At 38.3% G+C, this 19,734-nt stretch overlaps 1 protein-coding gene across 2 annotated transcripts in view; it reads right to left on the bottom strand.

Moving 5' to 3' along the window:
* Positions 1-19,734, bottom strand: part of LOC113112014 (myosin-16) — a 46,113-nt gene that overhangs the window by 11,310 nt on the left and 15,069 nt on the right. For both annotated transcript variants that reach the window (XM_026277356.1, XM_026277357.1), the window contains 13 exons: positions 19,322-19,426; positions 18,118-18,204; positions 17,889-18,034; positions 15,111-15,201; positions 11,231-11,287; positions 6,810-6,896; positions 5,813-6,058; positions 4,825-4,942; positions 3,618-3,745; positions 3,343-3,539; positions 1,342-1,474; positions 850-1,066; positions 406-542 (listed from right to left, as the gene is read on the bottom strand). In XM_026277356.1, the coding sequence (XP_026133141.1) occupies positions 406-542; positions 850-1,066; positions 1,342-1,474; positions 3,343-3,539; positions 3,618-3,745; positions 4,825-4,942; positions 5,813-6,058; positions 6,810-6,896; positions 11,231-11,287; positions 15,111-15,201; positions 17,889-18,034; positions 18,118-18,204; positions 19,322-19,426 (1,749 nt within the window). The remainder of the gene's footprint in view (positions 1-405; positions 543-849; positions 1,067-1,341; positions 1,475-3,342; positions 3,540-3,617; positions 3,746-4,824; positions 4,943-5,812; positions 6,059-6,809; positions 6,897-11,230; positions 11,288-15,110; positions 15,202-17,888; positions 18,035-18,117; positions 18,205-19,321; positions 19,427-19,734) is intronic.

Consider the following 19,734-nt stretch of genomic DNA (forward strand, 5'->3'; position numbering starts at 1 on the left):
GTATTTTCAGCATCATTCCTCCAGTCTTCAGTGTCACATGATCTTCAGAAATCATGAAAATATGATGATTTACTGCTCAAGAAACATTTCTGATTATTATCAGTGTTGAACCCATTTGAGCTGCTGAATATTTCTGTGGAAACTGAGATACATTTCACTTTTCAGGATTCTTTGATAAACAGAAAGTTCAAAAGAACATCATTTCTTTGAAATAGTAATCTTTTGTAACGTTATAAATATCTTTCCACTCACTTATGATCCATTGAAATTATTCCTGATGTGTAAAAGTATGAATTTCTTCAAATAAGAAGATGATCTAACTGACTCCAGCAGGAATGTGTGTCTGTACTCGTATCACAGTAATGACAGTTTTGGTGAGAGAGAAACCTGAATGTTTTTCCAGACCTCTAACGCTGCCTCTGACTCCTCCAGCGATGCCTGCAGCTCTTCTTTCTCCATTTCGATTTTCTTCTTCATTTTCTGAAGCTCATGGACACTCTTCCCTCCATCTGACAGCTGGTCGGTAAGATCGGCGATCTCCTCTGAAACGCCACACAATGATACAGAGTTACCTTATTTTGGGAGAATTCTGAAGCATCGTTCTCTCCGTCCATTATTGAGTCAGCTTGTTTCTGTTGGACTGCCTTCCTCGGCTAATTACGGTCTGAAAACCACAGCCATTCAAACCAAACCTATGATGACAGATGGAGCCTGACGGGCCCACATCACCCTGGCTCGGTCTGACTGTAATCTGGGTTTATACGAGCTCTGTCATGTTTCTACAGGCCTTCACACATGCATCTTCACAGAAGGTTTGAAATAAACGGATGACAGACGTGTCAGCGTTACCCTGTAAGGCCTTGTTTTCCCTGCGGAGAGCCTCGCTCTGCTCCACGGACTCCTCGTAGGTGGTTTTGAGCTTGAAGAGCTCCGCGGCGTGTTGTCTGCTCTCCTTCTGACAGCTCTCCACCTCCGACAGCAGCTCCTCACACTTCTGCCTCCAGTCGCTCAGCTGCTTGTCCAGCATCCGCTGCTTCTTATCCAGCACTGCAGCCACATTGTTCGCCTGCAGGAGCGATGTTCAGAAAACCAGTTAACAGCTGAGCTAGTGGTGTTTCAAGAAAGACCAGCTAATATTGCATCAAGCAGTGCTGAATTATACATTTTTCTCAGTTGAGTTTCTCACATGAGTGCAGAAAATATATTAGTGGTTTACAAATTCATTCGATAGCAGTAGATGTTTCACCAGCGTGCTTTTATTTCTGGTGCTGACTGATGCATCAGTAGGTTTCATATTCGTGTGTGTCGTGTGTCGTGTGTTCGTCTGTGAAGGGCTCAGACCTTCTCCAGATCCACACACAGCTCCTCCACCTCTCCCTGTAGTCTCTGCTTGGTTTTCTCCAGACTGGAGCACTTGGCCTGTGTGGCCTCCGCCGCCTCCTCGGCCTCCTGCAGACGAGCCAACAGCTTCTTCCTGCAAAGGACACACTCTGTCTGAACATGCCGGGGAACTCGACACCAACTACAGAAGAACAGCCTGGGCCCACATGTTCAAAAGAAATTTGACTGGATTTCGGCTATTGGAATGAATCAAATCTTGAAAATGTGTCATTCAGAAGAAACTGGATTTTTGGTTCGGATCTGAATCAAACATTCTGCATGTGTTGTTTAAAACATTTTAGATTGGGATCAATCTGATTCAGAAAATCTCGGCAGAAGAGCAGATTCAGGGTGGATTTTTAATATAGTGTATATATGCAGCGTTTTGTGCTGGATTTGTTTAACCGTTGCAATAATAAATCAGATAAAGATTGAAATAGAATATCTATTAAGCCTTTCAGTATAGTTATAATTAGATTGTCAATATCAAACAAAAATAATATATTTAGTTAATTTGAACTGTTATCACTGTATATTAGCAATCTTTAGAGAGGAACTAGTCAAAAGTGGTTCACTGTATAATAATTGCATCCCTTATTTCATGAATATTTGGCAACACAAATTCTCATTATTAACTAGTTGCTTATTAGCATGCCTATTATTAACATATTGGCTGTTTATTAGTGCTTATAAATCACATATTACACATGACCATATTCTAATAATTAATTAGGGACTTTATTGAGGCAAAAGTTATAGTTAAAGGTGTTTTATTTAGGATTAAAATTCATATTGCACTCCAAAGTCAAAATATTTAAGAGGGTTTTTTTACTAGGCCCCTCCTCCTCAGATGTTACACACACGCATGTTTCCAGATTGACGACACAAACAGGAACAAGCTCACTTGACTATGAATGAAATTAAATACACTGTGTTTTCCACCAGCTGGCATCCCGGGGTGTCGAAATACATTTGGGTAAACTGGCAGTGGGCGGATTCACACAGACCAAAACAAAGACCGAAACGGAACACACATTTTCAAAGGAGAATAACTGACTGTAGCATTGTTTTTTTTTTAGATAAACAAGTTAACTTAGCATGTTTCTTAAATATCTGCAAACATATTATGGTATTTTTATGCTTTAGTAGAGTCAAAATCCTATAAACAGCACTCTTAACAGTTAGAATTGGACCTTAAAATATAGTGTGACCAAATATTTGATTGTTTTTATTGATTTGTTGTGCATCAGATGAAATTGAAATGAAAGGGGATTATTAAACTGTAAACTGAAACCCTTTAATTAACGCATGCTAATTAATTAGAGCTGGTACCCTGTGTTTGGTAATCTGGAAAAGTGTGTTTCTGGATCATAGCAATCCAATCCATTGTGGCTCTGAAAACCAGTATGAACGTAACATGGATTGCCTGATCATGGATAGCAAATCATGGAATTGAGATTCATATTTAATGTTCCGAACATCCAATCCTATATTAGGACTGCACAATTCATTAAAATAAAACCAAAGTCACGATATGACTAAAATTGCAAATGTTCCAATTTAATTATAAATAAATAAATATATGCACAATGGGTTTCAGACCGAAGGGCAGCACTGTGTTCCCTGGGAATCGAACCCACAACCTTGTGCATGCTAATGCTCTACCACTTGATCTTTATAGCTATCTATCTATCTATCTATCTATCTATCTATCTATCTATCTATCTATCTATCTATCTATCTATCTATCTATACTCAGTATTTATTTTACAGCCATATTGATAAATAATTGCAACATTCTGGCACTCCCAGCAAACCATTTTTAAAGAGAATAATGAATGTTTTCCCCCTAAATCGTGCGACTCTTCCTTGTTCCCATCTATATTCCCCGTGTATCCCTTGATCACTCTTTCTTTGTTACAGGAACAGCAAAGAACATCCTTTTACACCATTAATGCATACTTGGCTTCTTCCAGCTCGTCGCTGTGCTGGATGGCATCAGCCTCCTGGCGGCTCCTCCAGTGCGTGACGTCACTGTTGAGTTTGGAGACGAGGCGCTGCAGCTCCTGTTTGCTCTCCTGCTCCTCCTCCAGCTGCTCCTTCAGCGTGTCGCTCTCCTGCCGCAGCGCAGACAGACTGCTTCCCAGCAGCGCTTTAGCCTGACGACAGACCGAACCGTGACTCAATCACTCACAAACATCACTGCAACACAAGTCTGGCTGGTAAACCGCACACACCTTGACCTCCTCATCAAACTGTTTCTTGAGCTCCTCATGTTGGGATATCAGCAGGGCTTTCGATCGGCTCAGGTGGCTGCCCTTGTTCTCCATCTCCTCCATCTGCCTCGTCAGCTCGTTGTTTTCAGCTGCAAAGGCAAGTTTGAATACTTTTAAAACATTCTGAAACGTGTAAGTCCAGTTAACAACTGTTGAACCAGATTAAACAGCCCATGAAATCAAATCTGGAGTGGTTTGTGGATTTAGTTTGTGTGTGTTTCCTCTGAGGCTACACTGAAAGTGGACAAAGCAGATCTAAAGGTATTTTAAACATAGCATTTAGAGACTTGTTTGAGCCAATGGTCAACTCACATCACTTCCTGTCTACATTCGGTCCATTGAGTCTTTATGCTCTTTGAAAATATTGATGACTCATCTTGCACTGAGGGGCGTGTCCAAATTGTTATCCAATCAAATCGGAATGAAAATGTCCCCTCTTTCTAAAATCATCTGCTTCTGGCTAGCAATTGCAAATCAGTTTAGCTGAAAATATTAATTAAAGTACATACAATAATGGTGTAAAAAAATAAAATGGGTAATTTTGAGATATAATTGCATTATATGTGAAGTTGCAAGTGCAACTGCAAGATATTAAGCCATGTTTAAAAGACATGCAGTAGTTGTAATTGGCAAATACAAGATATAAGGTTGCAATAAAAATAAAAAAATAAAATTCTCTAATTATGAGTTTATTAAAATTACATCTTTTAAAACTGAACTGTTCAAAAGTTTTCATATATAGTTTTAAATGTTTTAAAATTAGTCTCTTTTAATTAGTTGATGCATTTATTTTATGAGTAAAAGAGTGGAAAATTGTGGAATATTTTCAAAACTCAAAATAACATTTTTATATAAAAATAAATGTCAAAATCGAATTTATTGCTGTGATACAAAGCTGAATTTTCTTCAGTGTCACATGATCTTCAGAAATCATTATAATATGCAACACATTTCTGATTATTTTGAAAGCAGTTGTGCTGCTTTTGTGCAAACTGTGATGCATGTAATTTTTCAGGATTCTCTGATGAAAACAGAAAGCTCCAAAAGAACAGCATTTATTTGAAATCTAAACTGTCACTTTTTACCAATTTAATGTATCATGGTTGAATAAAAGTATCAAAGCAAACTTTTGAAGCTCAGGTATTACTGTGAGATCTTCCTCAGTCACCTGTGAGTCTGTTCTTGGCTGCTGTAACCTCGTTCACAGTTTTCTGCAGGTCTTCATTCCTAGTGTTGGCGTCACAGAGCAGCTCCTCTAGTTTTCTCATCTGAGTGTCAGTCGATGCCTGATGTTACACATGATCATACAACATGACATTAGCTTTGATCAGTGACCCAGTGCGGTTTATCAGTTCATTTTTCGCAAACCTAATGAAAGGCCTGAGACGAGATCAAGCAGATTCTACCGCAATGATACACAGATTCAATTATTATTATTATTTTTTTTAAATGTGGTAGACATTTATTTCTTTAGCACAAAGAACCAAATCTAAACCAAAACAAAACCAAAATAGATTTGGAGAAATGTAGCATTGCATCACTTGCTCAGCAATGGATCCACAGCAGTGAATGGGTGCCGTCAGAATGAGAGTCCAAACAGCTGATTAAAACATAGTAACACAGTAATCCAGTTAACTCCATATTACGGACTCATATTTGAGTTAAAAATGCTTAAGTGATAGATTTCTTTCAGCTTTTGGTTTCACAAGACGTTAATAGGTGGACTGGAGTGCTGTGGTTTACTTGTGGATCATTGAGATGTTTTTATCAGCTGTTTGGACTCTCGTTCTGACGGCACCCATTCACTGCAGAGCATCCATTGAAGAGACACTGATGCAATGCTACATTTCTCCAAATTTGATGTAGAAACACATTCATCTACATCACGGATTGCCTGAGGGTGAGCACATTTTCAGCTAATTGTAATTTTTGGCTGAACTATTCCTTTAAAATAGTCTTCCAGCCTGGCCAAACTTGTGCAGCTGGTTTAACAGCTGACATATCCCAAAGTTCCTTTAAAACCAGCAAAACAATGCAACTTGTCAAGATAAACTCTCCTAGATGTCTTTTAATGTGTTTTTGGGTGGAGAGTCTGAGCGCTGTACATCTGCAGCAGTAAACGCTCTCCTGAGGGACCGAGCGTGTTCAGAACTGACCTTGGCTTTCTGCAGCGTGTCCAGCGAAGCCGCCAGATCGTCCACCTCCAGCCTCAGACTCTGTTTCTCTTTCTCCAGTTTGGCTCTGGTTCTCTGCAGGCTCTCGCACTGTTCTCCCAGCTCGGACAGAGCATCACTGTGACGCTTCCTCAGCGCTGCGGCCACTGCCTCCGCCTGCACCGACGACTCCTCCAGCTCCCGCCGCAGACGCTGCAGCTCCAGCTCGCGCTTCTTATTCATCTCCATCTACGACACAGCATTGTACACCCTCGTTCAATAGGTTAAGGTCAGTAAGTTTAAGAAATGAACACTTTTGTTCATTAAGGACACGTTAAATTGATCAAAAGTGACAGTAAAAACATTTGTTACAAAAGACTTCTATTTCAAATACTGTAAATGCAGCTGTTTTGAACTTTTTATTCATCAAAGAATCCTAATATGTATAAACACAGTTCACAAAAAAATATGAAGCGGTTTTCAGCATTGATAACAATCAGAAATGTTTGTTGAGCAGAAATATCAGAATGATTTCTGAAGAATCATGTGACACTGAAGACTGGAGTAGTGATGCTAAAAAAAAAATCAGTTTTGTTCAAAGTAATAAATTCCATTTTACAATATATCCATTTAGAAAACAGCTATTTTAAATTGTAATAATATTTTAGATTTTTTTTTACTGTTTGTACTGTTTCTTCTTCTTTTTTTAATAAAATAAATATATACAAAGCAAAATAGGCTTCTTAAAAAGCTTTTGAACAGCATAGCATAAAACACTGTCAATTTCATATTCTAATAAATTATTATTATTATTATTATTATTGTATTTTCTTATGAATTCCAATATCTGCCTTTAGAAATAAAAATAAAAACAATCTGGTAAACTGAATAGGAGAGTATCCGAAGCATGTAAATACAAAGAATATGCAATTAAATTTGATTAAACAACAACTGTTGTCATTAATGTGGCTATAAACAGTCCTAACCAGTGTTTTCATACCTGAGAGGCCGTGGCTCCTCCTGCTTCCTCCAGTTTGTCCGTCAGGTCGTCCAGTTCACGGCTCAAATCAGCACGCTGCTTCTCCACCTGCGGAAAACACCGTACAATTACCTCCAAACACACACTTAGAGTTCAATACTCCTCATCATACAACATGTTCCAGATTGCATATGCAATAAATACAGGTACAGATAATAAATCAACATGCTTTAAACAGAGATGTTATAGAGACGATCCACATGCAGGTCAGGACATGAGTGTGTATGTAGAGTTAAAGCAGGGCAGATGAAAGATGAGGGGAAGTGATTAGAAACAACCATAACAGAGTCTAGTCTAGACCTTATAGTGTCTGGATCGTCACATTACAGAGGATACCGATCAAAAACAATAACACTTTAACAGCACACACATGAAGGCCTGTTCGTTTTCAAATCTAGAGCCTCGTTCATTGCTGAACAGCAATAAAAAACCTCACTGCTGTTCAACAGATGCTTATTAAAATGAACAAACAAGACATTTGTTTATGCATGCTACAATACATCAAAGCATATCTTGAATGCAAAAACAGGTTTCTTCATTTATTCTCCAGCTGTTTGAGATATAATCGTCCGCAGCGTCACATCAAATGAAGAGAATGAGGATAAATATATGCACACGAGGTGAGAGCAATCACAGACGGGACAGTAGCAATAAAGGCTATCAAATAAAACAACTATCTGTTAACATTAGACATGATCAATAATTATGTAAGATGAAGGCTGAGTGTCCAAATCAGTTTATTTTGAATTAATTTAGGAAAATACATCTATTTCTTTATCATTTCAATTCTTGAAATGTGTGCTTGTGTCTTTAAAAATGCCATTTATAGATTAGATTAGATATGGTTATGGTATATACAGTATTCCCAAAGTCTTGGAAATATTTAAAAAGTGTGATTTTCAGGCTGCAAATTACAGTTTGAGAGCGGTTTATTTTATTTTATTTATTTTTGTCTCATTTTCCAGTACAAGTTTCTAAAGATTCAGAAACCAAGATAGATTGACTGGAAAAGTGTAATGAAATGAACTCTTGTTTTATGAAAGACTGATCAAAAGAGTTTATGAGTAAAACAAGAACAGATGTCAATATATAATAATCAATATCTATCTATCTATAGATAAAGTTTTAATTCTCCATTGACGTAATTTCCTTCCAGTTTTAGGCATGAAATCATTTCATTTTGTTTAGTTTCTCCGACTTCATATCTTCATTTTGCATCTCCAGTAAATGTAGCCTGATTTAAAGATGTTTAGATGTGTACTGGAAAAAAAGTCAAAAATACTAAGGATGATATTCCTTTTTTTTTTTTTTTCATGCATGCATGCATGCACTATTTACTTCTCTGTTTTAAGGTGCATTTGTGGAAGTGCCGATGAAGCAGAAAGTATATGTAAATGCACTCACACTGAAAACTTTCCAGAACTTATCATAAGGTATGTAGAGGCTGTATATGCTCGGTCTAATGGAGATACTGTATATGTGTCAGGACGCACGTGTGCTCATGGCGTGTGTGTTTGCAGTAGATGAGGGCTTGAATTCCTCTGTGGAGACCTCTGGAATATAACGCGGTGCGTCCGATGCTATCTGAGAGAACAATGGCACGTCTGTGTCGATCCTCCGGGGGTCTGTGGAGGCAGACATGTGATAAACGCACACATGTCCATGCTTGACTCTCACGCTCGCCACCCAACACGAAGACACCTTCACATCCACAGCCACGGGCCATGTCACTCCATCAGACAATACTCCCACTCAGCTTTATGAGGCGTTGTGTAGCTTCCAGCAGAAGATCACAGTGCTGAATAAAACGTGACCTTTAACAGGTTTCTGTCTCGAGAGCCTGTGAGAGCTGGAGTCAAGCCATCGCTTCCTAAAGACATCAAGTCTGCAAATGCATCGGGTACAGTGTTTTTATTTCAGGACATGTACAGGCATCGCCGCCTAGAAACGGATGAATGAAAATTAATAACTTCCAACGGGAAAGAAATGGGATTAAACAGCCTTCAAGGAGTCGGAAATATCATATTTATGAGTTCACACCATAGGACAGATCAAACTAAGATGTATGGAGAATTTGTAATTCTAGACGATACACAAGATGTGATGTAAAAGGGGTGTGTGGATGTCACAAATCAATCTGTAGTACTAGTATTTTATAATATTAAGGCACTATATATGAAAGAGATCATAGACAACGTGAACACATGAGTGCATGTCCTTTTTCATCATAATTATTATTTTGCATAATTATTGCGTGCATGGCATGCAAGTGGGAATTGCTCTTGTATTGTACTGGTAATAGCAATACTAAACTTTTTTCTTAGTTACCCTTTATTACATTAGAAATGTCTAGTTAACTTGGAGTTGCAAGTTACTTATAGTTAGTAGAATATCTAAAGTGGACTTTCAGAATAAAGCGTTACCATTTTCTTGCTGAATGTTCAGCCTTAACACTCTCACATTGACCATAAACTGCAGCGAAAAGCATTAAATCATGTTTTCTTTCAAGTGTTGGTGATTTCTGGTCACGTGGATGACAGAGGTCAAAGATCTAGTGCATGCAAATGAGCATCAGTGTGATGCATCAACTACACAGTCAAATAGAAAATCAGCTTGAGCTACATAAAGAGTGATGTCTTCAGTGCATGTATCATGCTGAATGCTTTTATACGCTGACACACGGCTTGAAGAGTGTGACTGGCAGGAGCTGGGCGGTGATAAGGCTGGATAACCCTGGGCGGATCTGTTATTCCAGGTGCAGATGATTTATCCTGAAGCAGAGACGTCTCTGCCCCGAACACAACTCAAACCAATTCCAGACTCCGTCCACATCAGCCCTGACTCCTGCTGAGAGCTGATACCCGTCAGATCCGCTCAGCATCGACCGTCCAGCACAATTCACTCATTTCAACGCCGAGGTCAGGCCTTCACCAACAAATCGTTCTTTTGAGTAGATTCTGAATTGAACTTTAGTTCAGGGTTGATGGCAGCACATGTGACTCAACAGAGTTTTGCTATGTGTAGTGATACCAGTCATAACAGTCGAATACAACATTTACAATCCTACAGATCTCGGTTACTGTGCTATTTTATAATTAATTCAAAATCTTGAGATTTAAACTACCATATTTTCCGGACTATAAGTCACACTTTTTTTCATAGTTTGGCTGGTCCTGCGACTTATAGTCAGGTGCGACTTATTTATCAAAATTAATTTGACATGAACCAAGAGAAAACATTACCGTCTACAGCCACCAGAGGGCGCTCTATGCTGCTCAGTGCTCCTGTAGTCTACACTGAAAACATAGAGCGCCCTCTCGAGGCTGGAGACGGTAATGTTTTCTCTTGGTTCTTTTTTCTAAATAAATGCGACTTATAGTCCGGTGCGATTATATATGTTTTTTTTTTTCTCATCATGATGTATTTTTGGACTGATGCAACTTATACTCAGGTGCGACTTATAGTCCAAAAAATACGGTAGATGCAGCCAGTACTGCTTCAAAGTATTAATAATATGTAATTAATGTAAGGAAGCTAACTTCCACCACTGAATAAAAACAAAAAAGGGGGGTTATTGCAACTTCTTATTGAACATCTTCTCACAGTCACACAATTCAGATTCTTTTCTTAGAATTGTTCGTAAGTGCTTAAATGCTTGGTGAATGCTTGAATCTGATTGGCTGATGATCATTCTAAGGTGTGTAGTTATTTTCTAGGAAAACATGGCTAAAGTATTTCCAGGCAGCTCTTGAGTAATAAAGCAAAGCAACTTACAACTTACATCACATTTCTCTCTACTGAGGTTGTAATGGTGTTCTTGAAGCAGTTAAACTTACTGTGATAACCACCTCGGGTGTGCATTATATGCTAACAATTCAACAGCCAATTTCTAATATTCCTTACTTAAAGAATTCAACTTGAGCAGACACATTAACATTAAATAAGACAAACCAGTGAGTAATAAGCAATAAAATGCTGCATTCAATATGAAAACAAGGTTCCAAAGCGACATATGGCAGGAGTGTGTTTGATTATCAGCTCAACTCACAACACTCTGATACTTGCTGAAGAAAAAAAACAGGTTGTAACTAGAAAAGCTGCAATACTTTGAAAACTGCAGTCATGCTAGTCAAATATGTAGATTGGTTAATGGCCTTTTTGCTAGTCTGACGCATTTCTGTTTTATAAAGCCTTGTCCTGTAATCGTTTGCATTCAGGTGCCACAAATACCTCATCAGTCAAACTCCCAGATAAGCTAATGGGCGACGTTAGCCTTATCTGGCATTTCTGGACAAAGATCTAAGCTTGTGTGTTTAGGAGGTGAGGTCACTGAGGGCCATTTACAATCAGCAGACGCTCGTTAGGTTCGATTTCTGTCGTACCTTTGCTCGTAAGGCTCTCTCAGCCTCCAGCTCTTCCTCCAGCTCCTCAATGCGGACCTGTGGGACGAGAAACCAAATACAATTATACTTGGTATAGTGTGCTAAAATGAATCATTTGGTGCATACTCTGTTGACCTTAAATGCAAATAAACTTTATTTTAAATGCGTGAATAAAGACAGAACCTGTATGCACACACAAACTACTATTTGTGGTTGGTGGGAATTTTTGATGTTTCTAAAAAAAGCCTCTTCTGCTCACCCAGGCTTATTCATTTGATCTAAATATAGAACAAATTGTGAAATATTTTTACTATTTCAGATAGCTGATTTGTATGTGAATATCTGTTAAAATGTAATTTATTCCTGATAAAAAAGCCGAATTTTCAGCATCATTTCCCCTGTTTTCAGTGTCACATGATCCTTCAGATACCATTTGCTGCTCAAGAAACATTATTACATTATAATAACATTATCAATGTTGAAAACTGCTAAATGTATTTTTCAAGATTCTGTGATGAATAGAAAGCCCAAAAGAGCAGCATTTATTTGAAACCGAAATCTTTTGTGGCATCATGTCTTTACTGACACTTGCTGATCTTACAGACCACAAACTTGCAGTGTGCATACATATTTTTTACGGTTTAATAAACAGAATATAATCAATTCAGTATCAAGAGATTTTTTTATAATAATAAAGAAATTCTAAAGAAATAAAGACATTTGAAATAATTGCATAACATTCCATTTTCCAAAATAACCCACTCCTTTGGCGTTCTTCCCATGTGTCCAAATCTAAGATAAGCTCTCCAATGAGTGTGACACCATAATCACACAGTAAAAAAAACCACAGAGGAAGAGCGAACGGCCAACTAGATGGGACACGCTGGAATTCTTGTGAAAATATCACAAAGCAAACACTGTGGGTCAAACCCTTGAACCTTTTCTGTGCACACGGCTGAGACAAAAACAGGCAAGTTCTTTAATAAACGTAATCAACTTCCTTAAGAGTTAAATTAACCATTAAAAAAAAAACAGTGCTGGAAACATGGCATTAGGAAATGTATTCTGGGAAGTGACTGCAAGTTTGAAAACAGTGCTGAACTCCTCATCCTCATGTCTTGTGGCACATAACGTCTTATGAAAGATCTTCTCTCTGTCACAGGGAGGAAGTCTGTCTGAATCGCTGGAGGACACACATAACACACATGCTGACAACTTCAGATCCAACACACACACACACGCACTCAGAAAGAGATTCAACTTGAACCCAAAGGCCTGAATGATACACTCCCATTTAAAAATAGCTGAATTAAAAGTTACTTTACAGATCAAGCTACTGATGTTCCACACATGCAGAGACAAGCAGAAATGTCCGCAAACTATAATACAGTGAAGAAGCAGAGCTCAGAAACTCACATGCCAGCGAAGAACCTCAGCGGAGAGAACAGCCATGAGCAACAGAGACTGAAGCAGACTGACTGACACACACACACACACACACACACACACTCACCTCAGACTGAAGGGAATCCACACCCCCTTCACACTCACTGAGCAGTTCAGCCTGTCTTCCACACACACACACACTGGTATTCTTATCATTCAGGGTTCATTAAGCGTATTGTTTTTTATACTGTACAAAGGGTATTTTCTGTCAACTTGCCCTAAACCTTTTTAAATCCTCATTTGCTCAAATTGCATGGAAAAGAGTGACCAGCAAACTATTTATACTGTTCCCTTCTGTGTCACACAAGTTTGAGCAGAAATGAGTAAAAGATGACAGAATGATCAATGCATTTTTAGTGAACGAGCCTGATCGATCATCAAAAGATCGATTGCAAACAGTTCTTCCACAGCATTGTTTCTAAAAGACACTATCCTGACATTCACATGATGGTTTGCTTGCATTCTTGTGCAGGACTATAAACTGACCTCATATGTGAGACTGTAAAGCTCACAGAGAAACACAGAAAGCAGCAGGGAGATTACTAACACAATAAAACCACACATACATCATGCAAGAACCTATACACTTGAACCACCGGGTCTGATGTGTGTTTTCAGGGATATTTTTATATTTTATATTTTAGATATTTTACCGGGGCAAGTTATCATAAGTCATGTTTTCTACATTTAATAATTAACACAGTATGAATGACATTTTTACTAATTATTACAATGTGTTTGCCACAACAAATATTGCATGTATGATGCTCTTTTTATATATTAAGCAATGCATGAATTATTTAGTGTGTCATAATTGCTTGAAAACATTAACATTTATCTGATAAATAATTTAACATAAGCTTACCCTATATAGTTGTCCCTAGTGGGGCATGTTGTCACAAAACATTTGATTGAACATCACATGAGCCAAATATGTACATCATGTTATCACTTGTGTTCATTTGACTCACATTAAGATGATCTGTCTCTCTGCCCATCTCACAATGCTCATCTTCTGATGAACAACAATCACCATTATCTGATTAATAAACACCAACCAGCAATTGAAAACTTGACCTGAACTGACCTGACATAATAACCCTGCGCTCCATGTAACATTTGTCTTCGTCTCCACCGGTGTAGTAATTAATGGGCAGACGGAGCCATAAAGCATGCTTTGTGTGATGTGCTGAATGGCCTGGCTGAAAGTGAAAACATGTCCACCCTCACCAACACACGGATCAGCTTTCCCCTTCATTAAAGCAGACAAGGCTGAGAGACAAAGAGCGTCTGTTTTTTCTACACAAGCTTGAGTCTGCTGAGAAACCATCTCCTGTCTTCTCCATCTCAAGACTTTCAGCCTCACCGAAGCTCGGGAAACAAAATGAATCTGAATTACCATGAATTTGATGTTTAATTAAATACATTTAAATGCATTAAGAGTAGAAATAGATATGTGGCAAAACATATCTCCATTGTACGCCATCTCCTCCTGATATTGTTTCTGAAATGGCCTTAAAAACAAAAGCTCACCCAAAAAGGATAATGCGCTGAAAACATGCTCACTCTCAGGCCATCCGAGATGTAGATGAGTTTGTTTCTTCATCAGATTTGGAGAAATGTAGCATTGCATCAATATCTCATCAAAGGATGCTCTGCAGTGAATGGGTGCCGTCAGAATGAGAGTCTAAACATCTGATAGAAACATCACACTTCTTCCAGTGAAAAAGTGGTCTGAATCAGGAGAGAAATCTGCACTGATCAAGCACCGTTTACAAGTTTTTTGCAAACAGGCAACTTTTGTCTTCTTGAAACATTAACTGATGGACTGGAGTGGTGTGGATTATTGTGATGTTATTATCAGCTGTTTGGACTCTCATTCTGACGGCACCCATTCACTGCAGAGCATCCTTTGGCGAGCAAGTGATGCAATGCTACATTTCTCCAAATCTGATGAAGAAACAAACTCATCTACATCTTGTATGGCCTGAGGGTGAACACATTTTCATTTTTGGCTGAACTATTCCTGTAAATGCATTAATATCACGCATTTCCAAATGAATTTAGATGTGGAGAGGGTGTCATACCTACTTGACATGAAGCGGGACTGACAGAGGTTAAACTAACATTGCTTTTCAACAGCTTTTAAATGCCACAGACATGAGCTAACTCTCTCTTTCTTTTCAGATATATCATTCTGCTGTCACTTTCTGAGTCCCGTGCAGAAGAGCCAACAGAGCACTGGTTAAACAGACTCCGCTTACAAAAGCAGTGTGAGGTTACAACCGGAGCCTTCCTTCCCTCTCTAGAGAGATCGTTATCAGCTCCTGAACTCCTCAGCTATGTTTTAGTCATCTCTGGCTCACAAATCAGAGTCTTGGACCCCCACGGTGCTGAAAGACAGGAATGCTGCGGCTCTCCCACGAGGCCTCACCTGGAGCTCCTTATTCTTCCTCTGCAGGCCTGTGTTCAGCGCCTCCTCGGCCTCCAGCCGGCTGCTGGTGCTGCTTATCTCCACATCTTTCCTGACAGAAGACAGACGGAGAAAGAGAGCGTGTGAGGGCGAGAGTGACAGGGCTAATTTAACAGGCATGCCCTGTGTTGTTTGCTAGCCTTGTCCGATAAACATCACCCGTGTCTCAGATTATTAAACGTGCCAGTCAATCCCAGAACACCATTTGGAAATCTCATTGATTGACTCTGTGATTTGTAAGTTGTTGTTTTAACTAAAGAACCTTTAAGGCAAGTCAGTTCACTTGACGGCCATCTTCGTAACACCCTGGACAAATATTTTTTTGTTTTTATAAGGCATGTAGGTACAGCTCCGATCTACATTAACATGTTTCTATGGTGCCGGAATATGGTAATGGCAAAAAATATATAAAATGGGAGGAAAAAATAATATTTCTATGATTTTTACGTTTGCTGGCATAACATTTGCATTCCTCCAAGAAAGTTTGCGTTCACTAAAAAAACATTCGTTATCCTTCAGAGTCTTTGTGTTCATGCACAAAACTTTTTTTTGCGTTTGCCCAAGAAATTTAGCATTCTTCTGAGAAACAAAACTTTTGCCTTCACTAACAAAACATAAGGGTTCTCTAGTAAAAGTATTGTTTATCCAGGAAACGTTACATTCAATCACAGAAACATTTGCATTCCTCCAAGAAACGTTATGTTTGCTCGAGAAACTTTTGCATTTTTCTGGGAAACAAAACTTTTGCCTTCACTAACAAAACATAAGGGTTCTCTAGTAAAGGTATTGTTTACCCAGGAAACTTTAAGTTTAAATCACAAAAACATTTGCATTGCTCCAAGAAACTTTATGTTTGCTCTAGAAACTTTTGAATTATTCAGAGAATCAAAACTTTTGCCCATGAAACGTTTTCTGACAAAAACATTGCGTTCCTCCAAGAAACTTTGTGTTCATTCACAAAATTTGGGGTTCCCCTAAGAAATTGCGTTTACTCACAAAATGTTGCCTTTCACCAAGAACTTTTGCATTTGCTCGGGAAATATTTGAATTATTTTGAGGAATAAAACTTTTGCACTCACAAAATGCAAGTATTCACTAGTAAAAGAATGAAGTCCCCCAAGAAACTATTGTTTGCTCAATAAATGTTTCCGTTCCTCCAAGAAAATCTGCGTTCGCTCAGAATTTTCCATTCCCCCAAAATGTTGCCTTCACTCAGAAAATGTTTTCCTTTTTACTGAGAAACTTTGCATTTGTTCAACATTTTTTTTAATGCTTATGAGAAACTTTGTGTTTGCACTTAAATGTAAGCATGCTCAAAAAGTATTATTTCCTTGAGAAACTATACATTGTCTCACAAAAACTTGTATTACTCCAAGAAACGTTGAGTAGACTCACAAAATGTTTGCCTTTCACCAAGAAACTTTATGTTTGCTTGAGAAACTTTTGCATCCCTGAGAAACTTTGTGTTCATTCACAAAAGTTTGCAATCCCACAAGAAACAAAACTTTGCCTTTTTCCAAGGAACTTTGCATTTGCTCAAGAAAATTCTTCTGAGAAACAAAACTTTTAAATTCGCTCACAAAGCGTAAGCATTCTCCAGTTTTTTTTTTTTTCAGTTTCCAGAATTTTCCATTCCACTGAACATTTGCGTTTTCATTTTTTCAGTGGCAGCTGCAATAAATAGTCACAATTATCTCTTTTAGGTGGAAACAGACTTCTGTTTCAAGAAAGTGTGAAATCTCCAAAACTGTTGATCAAGATTCATTTTTAATATCATACAGTATGTCTTCAAATCATCAATAAACAAACAAACAGGTAAAGTCTCTATCTGAAAGCTGATTGGCTGTTTTAACTGAGAGGCGGAGCTTCCATTCATACATACTCCATATTGAGCACACACTATCTCTGCTTTTAACCCTTTCACCATTACTCAAATATTTATTATTTATTTATTTAATTGGGGCCTCCATGAAACTGCAGCTTTTGCTTTCTACAGAAAATACCCATTCTGCATCCTAACAAGCCTGAACAGCTCGAGGAGCCCGGAGGCCTTTAACTCAAAGCAGAGATAGCGGCGCTTCAAGCTGATATCATGTTATAGACAAGAGCCGTCCAAACATCTGCTGTGCTGCTTTATCTGCTCCATTTTTAAAGCTTCTCTTGGAGACATCAACGGCTTCAAGAGATCATTCATTTTTATTTTAGTTAATTATTATAACATTATATGGAGTCCATAACATTTTTGACAGCGAAACCATTTTAAGGTAAAATACATTAAATAGATTATAAATTATTATATGATTTATAGATAATTATTTTTATAGTTTAACAACACATTCAAATGCTGAATAATAATTAATAATAATTAATTCACATAATTAATATTGCTTTTATCTGCTAAGTGCATAAATGTAAATGTTTACAGATCTCTGCAGCTAAACAGATTAAATATTCAAAAAATAAAATATTTAATAAATACAAAATACATATTAAAAAACTAATACAAAATAAATACAAATACATAATAAATATTTAATAACATTTTAAAAATTTTAAACTCGCACACTGCTTACAATCACAGTTTCTAGTTTATTTGTTTAACTCTGGACTAAACAAAGAAAAAAAAGGGGATACATAAGCCAATAGAACAACTGTTTCAGAAGTGCACTGGATAGCTGTGATTCATCTGTGAAATGCAGTTAATTTATCATCATCTGCATTGGTGAAACATCTCCTCACCTCTTGATCATCTCCTCCAGGCTGGCCCTCATCTTTCCCATCTCTGTCAGGTTGTCCATAGTGTTCCTCCCGTCTCCCTCCAGCCTCCGCCTGCTCTTCTCCAAATCCGTCCTCTGTTTCCTCTCCTGCTCCAACAGATACTCCAGCTAGGAGAACATCAAGCAGATTGGCGAGATGTCTTTATCTATCCGTGGGCCGGACCACAGTAGTGATCTGCTGATCTACTCACATCCTCCGCCTGCAGCTTCAGCTTGGCTTTCTCTTTGGTCAGGAGGTTCACCTTCTCCTCCTCGCACTGTAAGTCCTCGATGGCCTGCTGCAAAAATAAAACAGAGACGTGAGGGTCTGTCGAGCAGATGTGGCGTAAATCTCCAGCCAAGAACGGCTCACATCTGACCGGGATGCTTTCATTCGGCCGATCACAGAGAGAGCATGATGGCTTAATCAAACCAGACCCTGAAAGGCACATTCATTCTAGTCTGAACTCAAATGTAAAGCACACCAGACCATCACACCGACGCTATGCTCCTTGAACGAAGAGCTCACGTATCTGTAGATAGCTCCTGATGAAGGTCGTGAATCACAGAGATGAGCTGCTACTGTTGGACATCTGGCTTACGTTGCTGCACACCGATCATAGAGTTTTATGGAGCACAAAAGAAAGGAAAATAAGACACTTCTTGCCTTTCTAAGGTGAACTAAACCGTGATCCGAGGTGCTCTGTGTCTACATCAGGAAAGTAATTACTTCCAAATAAGCTTAAATTGCTGGGGGGGTTTCTCTGGGTCAAACACACATGAATAATTTGTCATTTTGAGGGTATGCACTTTTGCAAGCATTAGCAAAAACCGTATTTACAATTTCTGGAGAAGTGACAGAGACAGTCCTGGAGCAACACTTTTTTTTTTCAACACTCAATTATTGCACATTAGCATCTTTTCAACCTGGTCAAAACCACATGAATAATTCATCAATTTTATGACATGCAAAAAAGCGTATCAATTACTGTGCTCTGTTAGAGTAAAACACCATGTTTTGATTGGTAATCAAGATTTCCAAGCAGTTCACTGCTGCAACTCATTATAAACCATTTCACAGAAAGTATTTTTCATTATTTAAGAAACAATCACAGATTGTGACCTGAACCCTTTAAGTTATTTTCCAGATTAAAGTCGGAAATGGCCTGTTGTGCCGGAGGGATGAACGCTAACCTGTTAACAACCTCCAACTTGTCTTCCAGATGGGTCTGTACCATTTAAAAGAGCAGGCTGTGTTACCTCGCCTCACGACTGACCTTTACACTGCAGCATCCTTAAAAAAAACTCTGGTCAAAACTGTCCTGCGTATGTCTAAGGCTGCTGTTCTGAGTGATGGATCCTGGAACATAAATACAGGCAGAGAATGTGATTCTAGGTCATTTCAGCAGCCCTCACCTGGCTCAACTCCACCAGGTGCTCCTTTTCTTTCTGCAGTTTGTGAACCAGCTCGTTCTTCTGGGTGAGATCTTCAGAGAGCTTCCTCACTGCAGAGTCTGAGGACTAGAGAGAGTTCAGGAGCATCCGGTTTAGGAACTTTTGTAAGATAAACATTTGCAATTATAAAAAAAAGTATATTTCAGATTACGGCAAAGTCTCAAATGTGAGAAATAAAGTTGCAATTACGATAAAAAAAAGTCAATTACAAGTTGCAATTATGAAATATAAAGTTGCAGTTATGAGAAATATTCAAAATCAAGGGAAATAAAGTTGCAGTTACAAGAATTAAAAGCTGAATTACTAGAAATTGAATTGCATTTACAAGAAAAAAAACATAATTTCAAGAAAAGGTCCAAAAGTTGCAATCACAA

This window comes from Carassius auratus, chromosome 12 (assembly GCF_003368295.1).
Source record: "Carassius auratus strain Wakin chromosome 12, ASM336829v1, whole genome shotgun sequence".
NCBI lineage: Eukaryota > Metazoa > Chordata > Actinopteri > Cypriniformes > Cyprinidae > Carassius > Carassius auratus.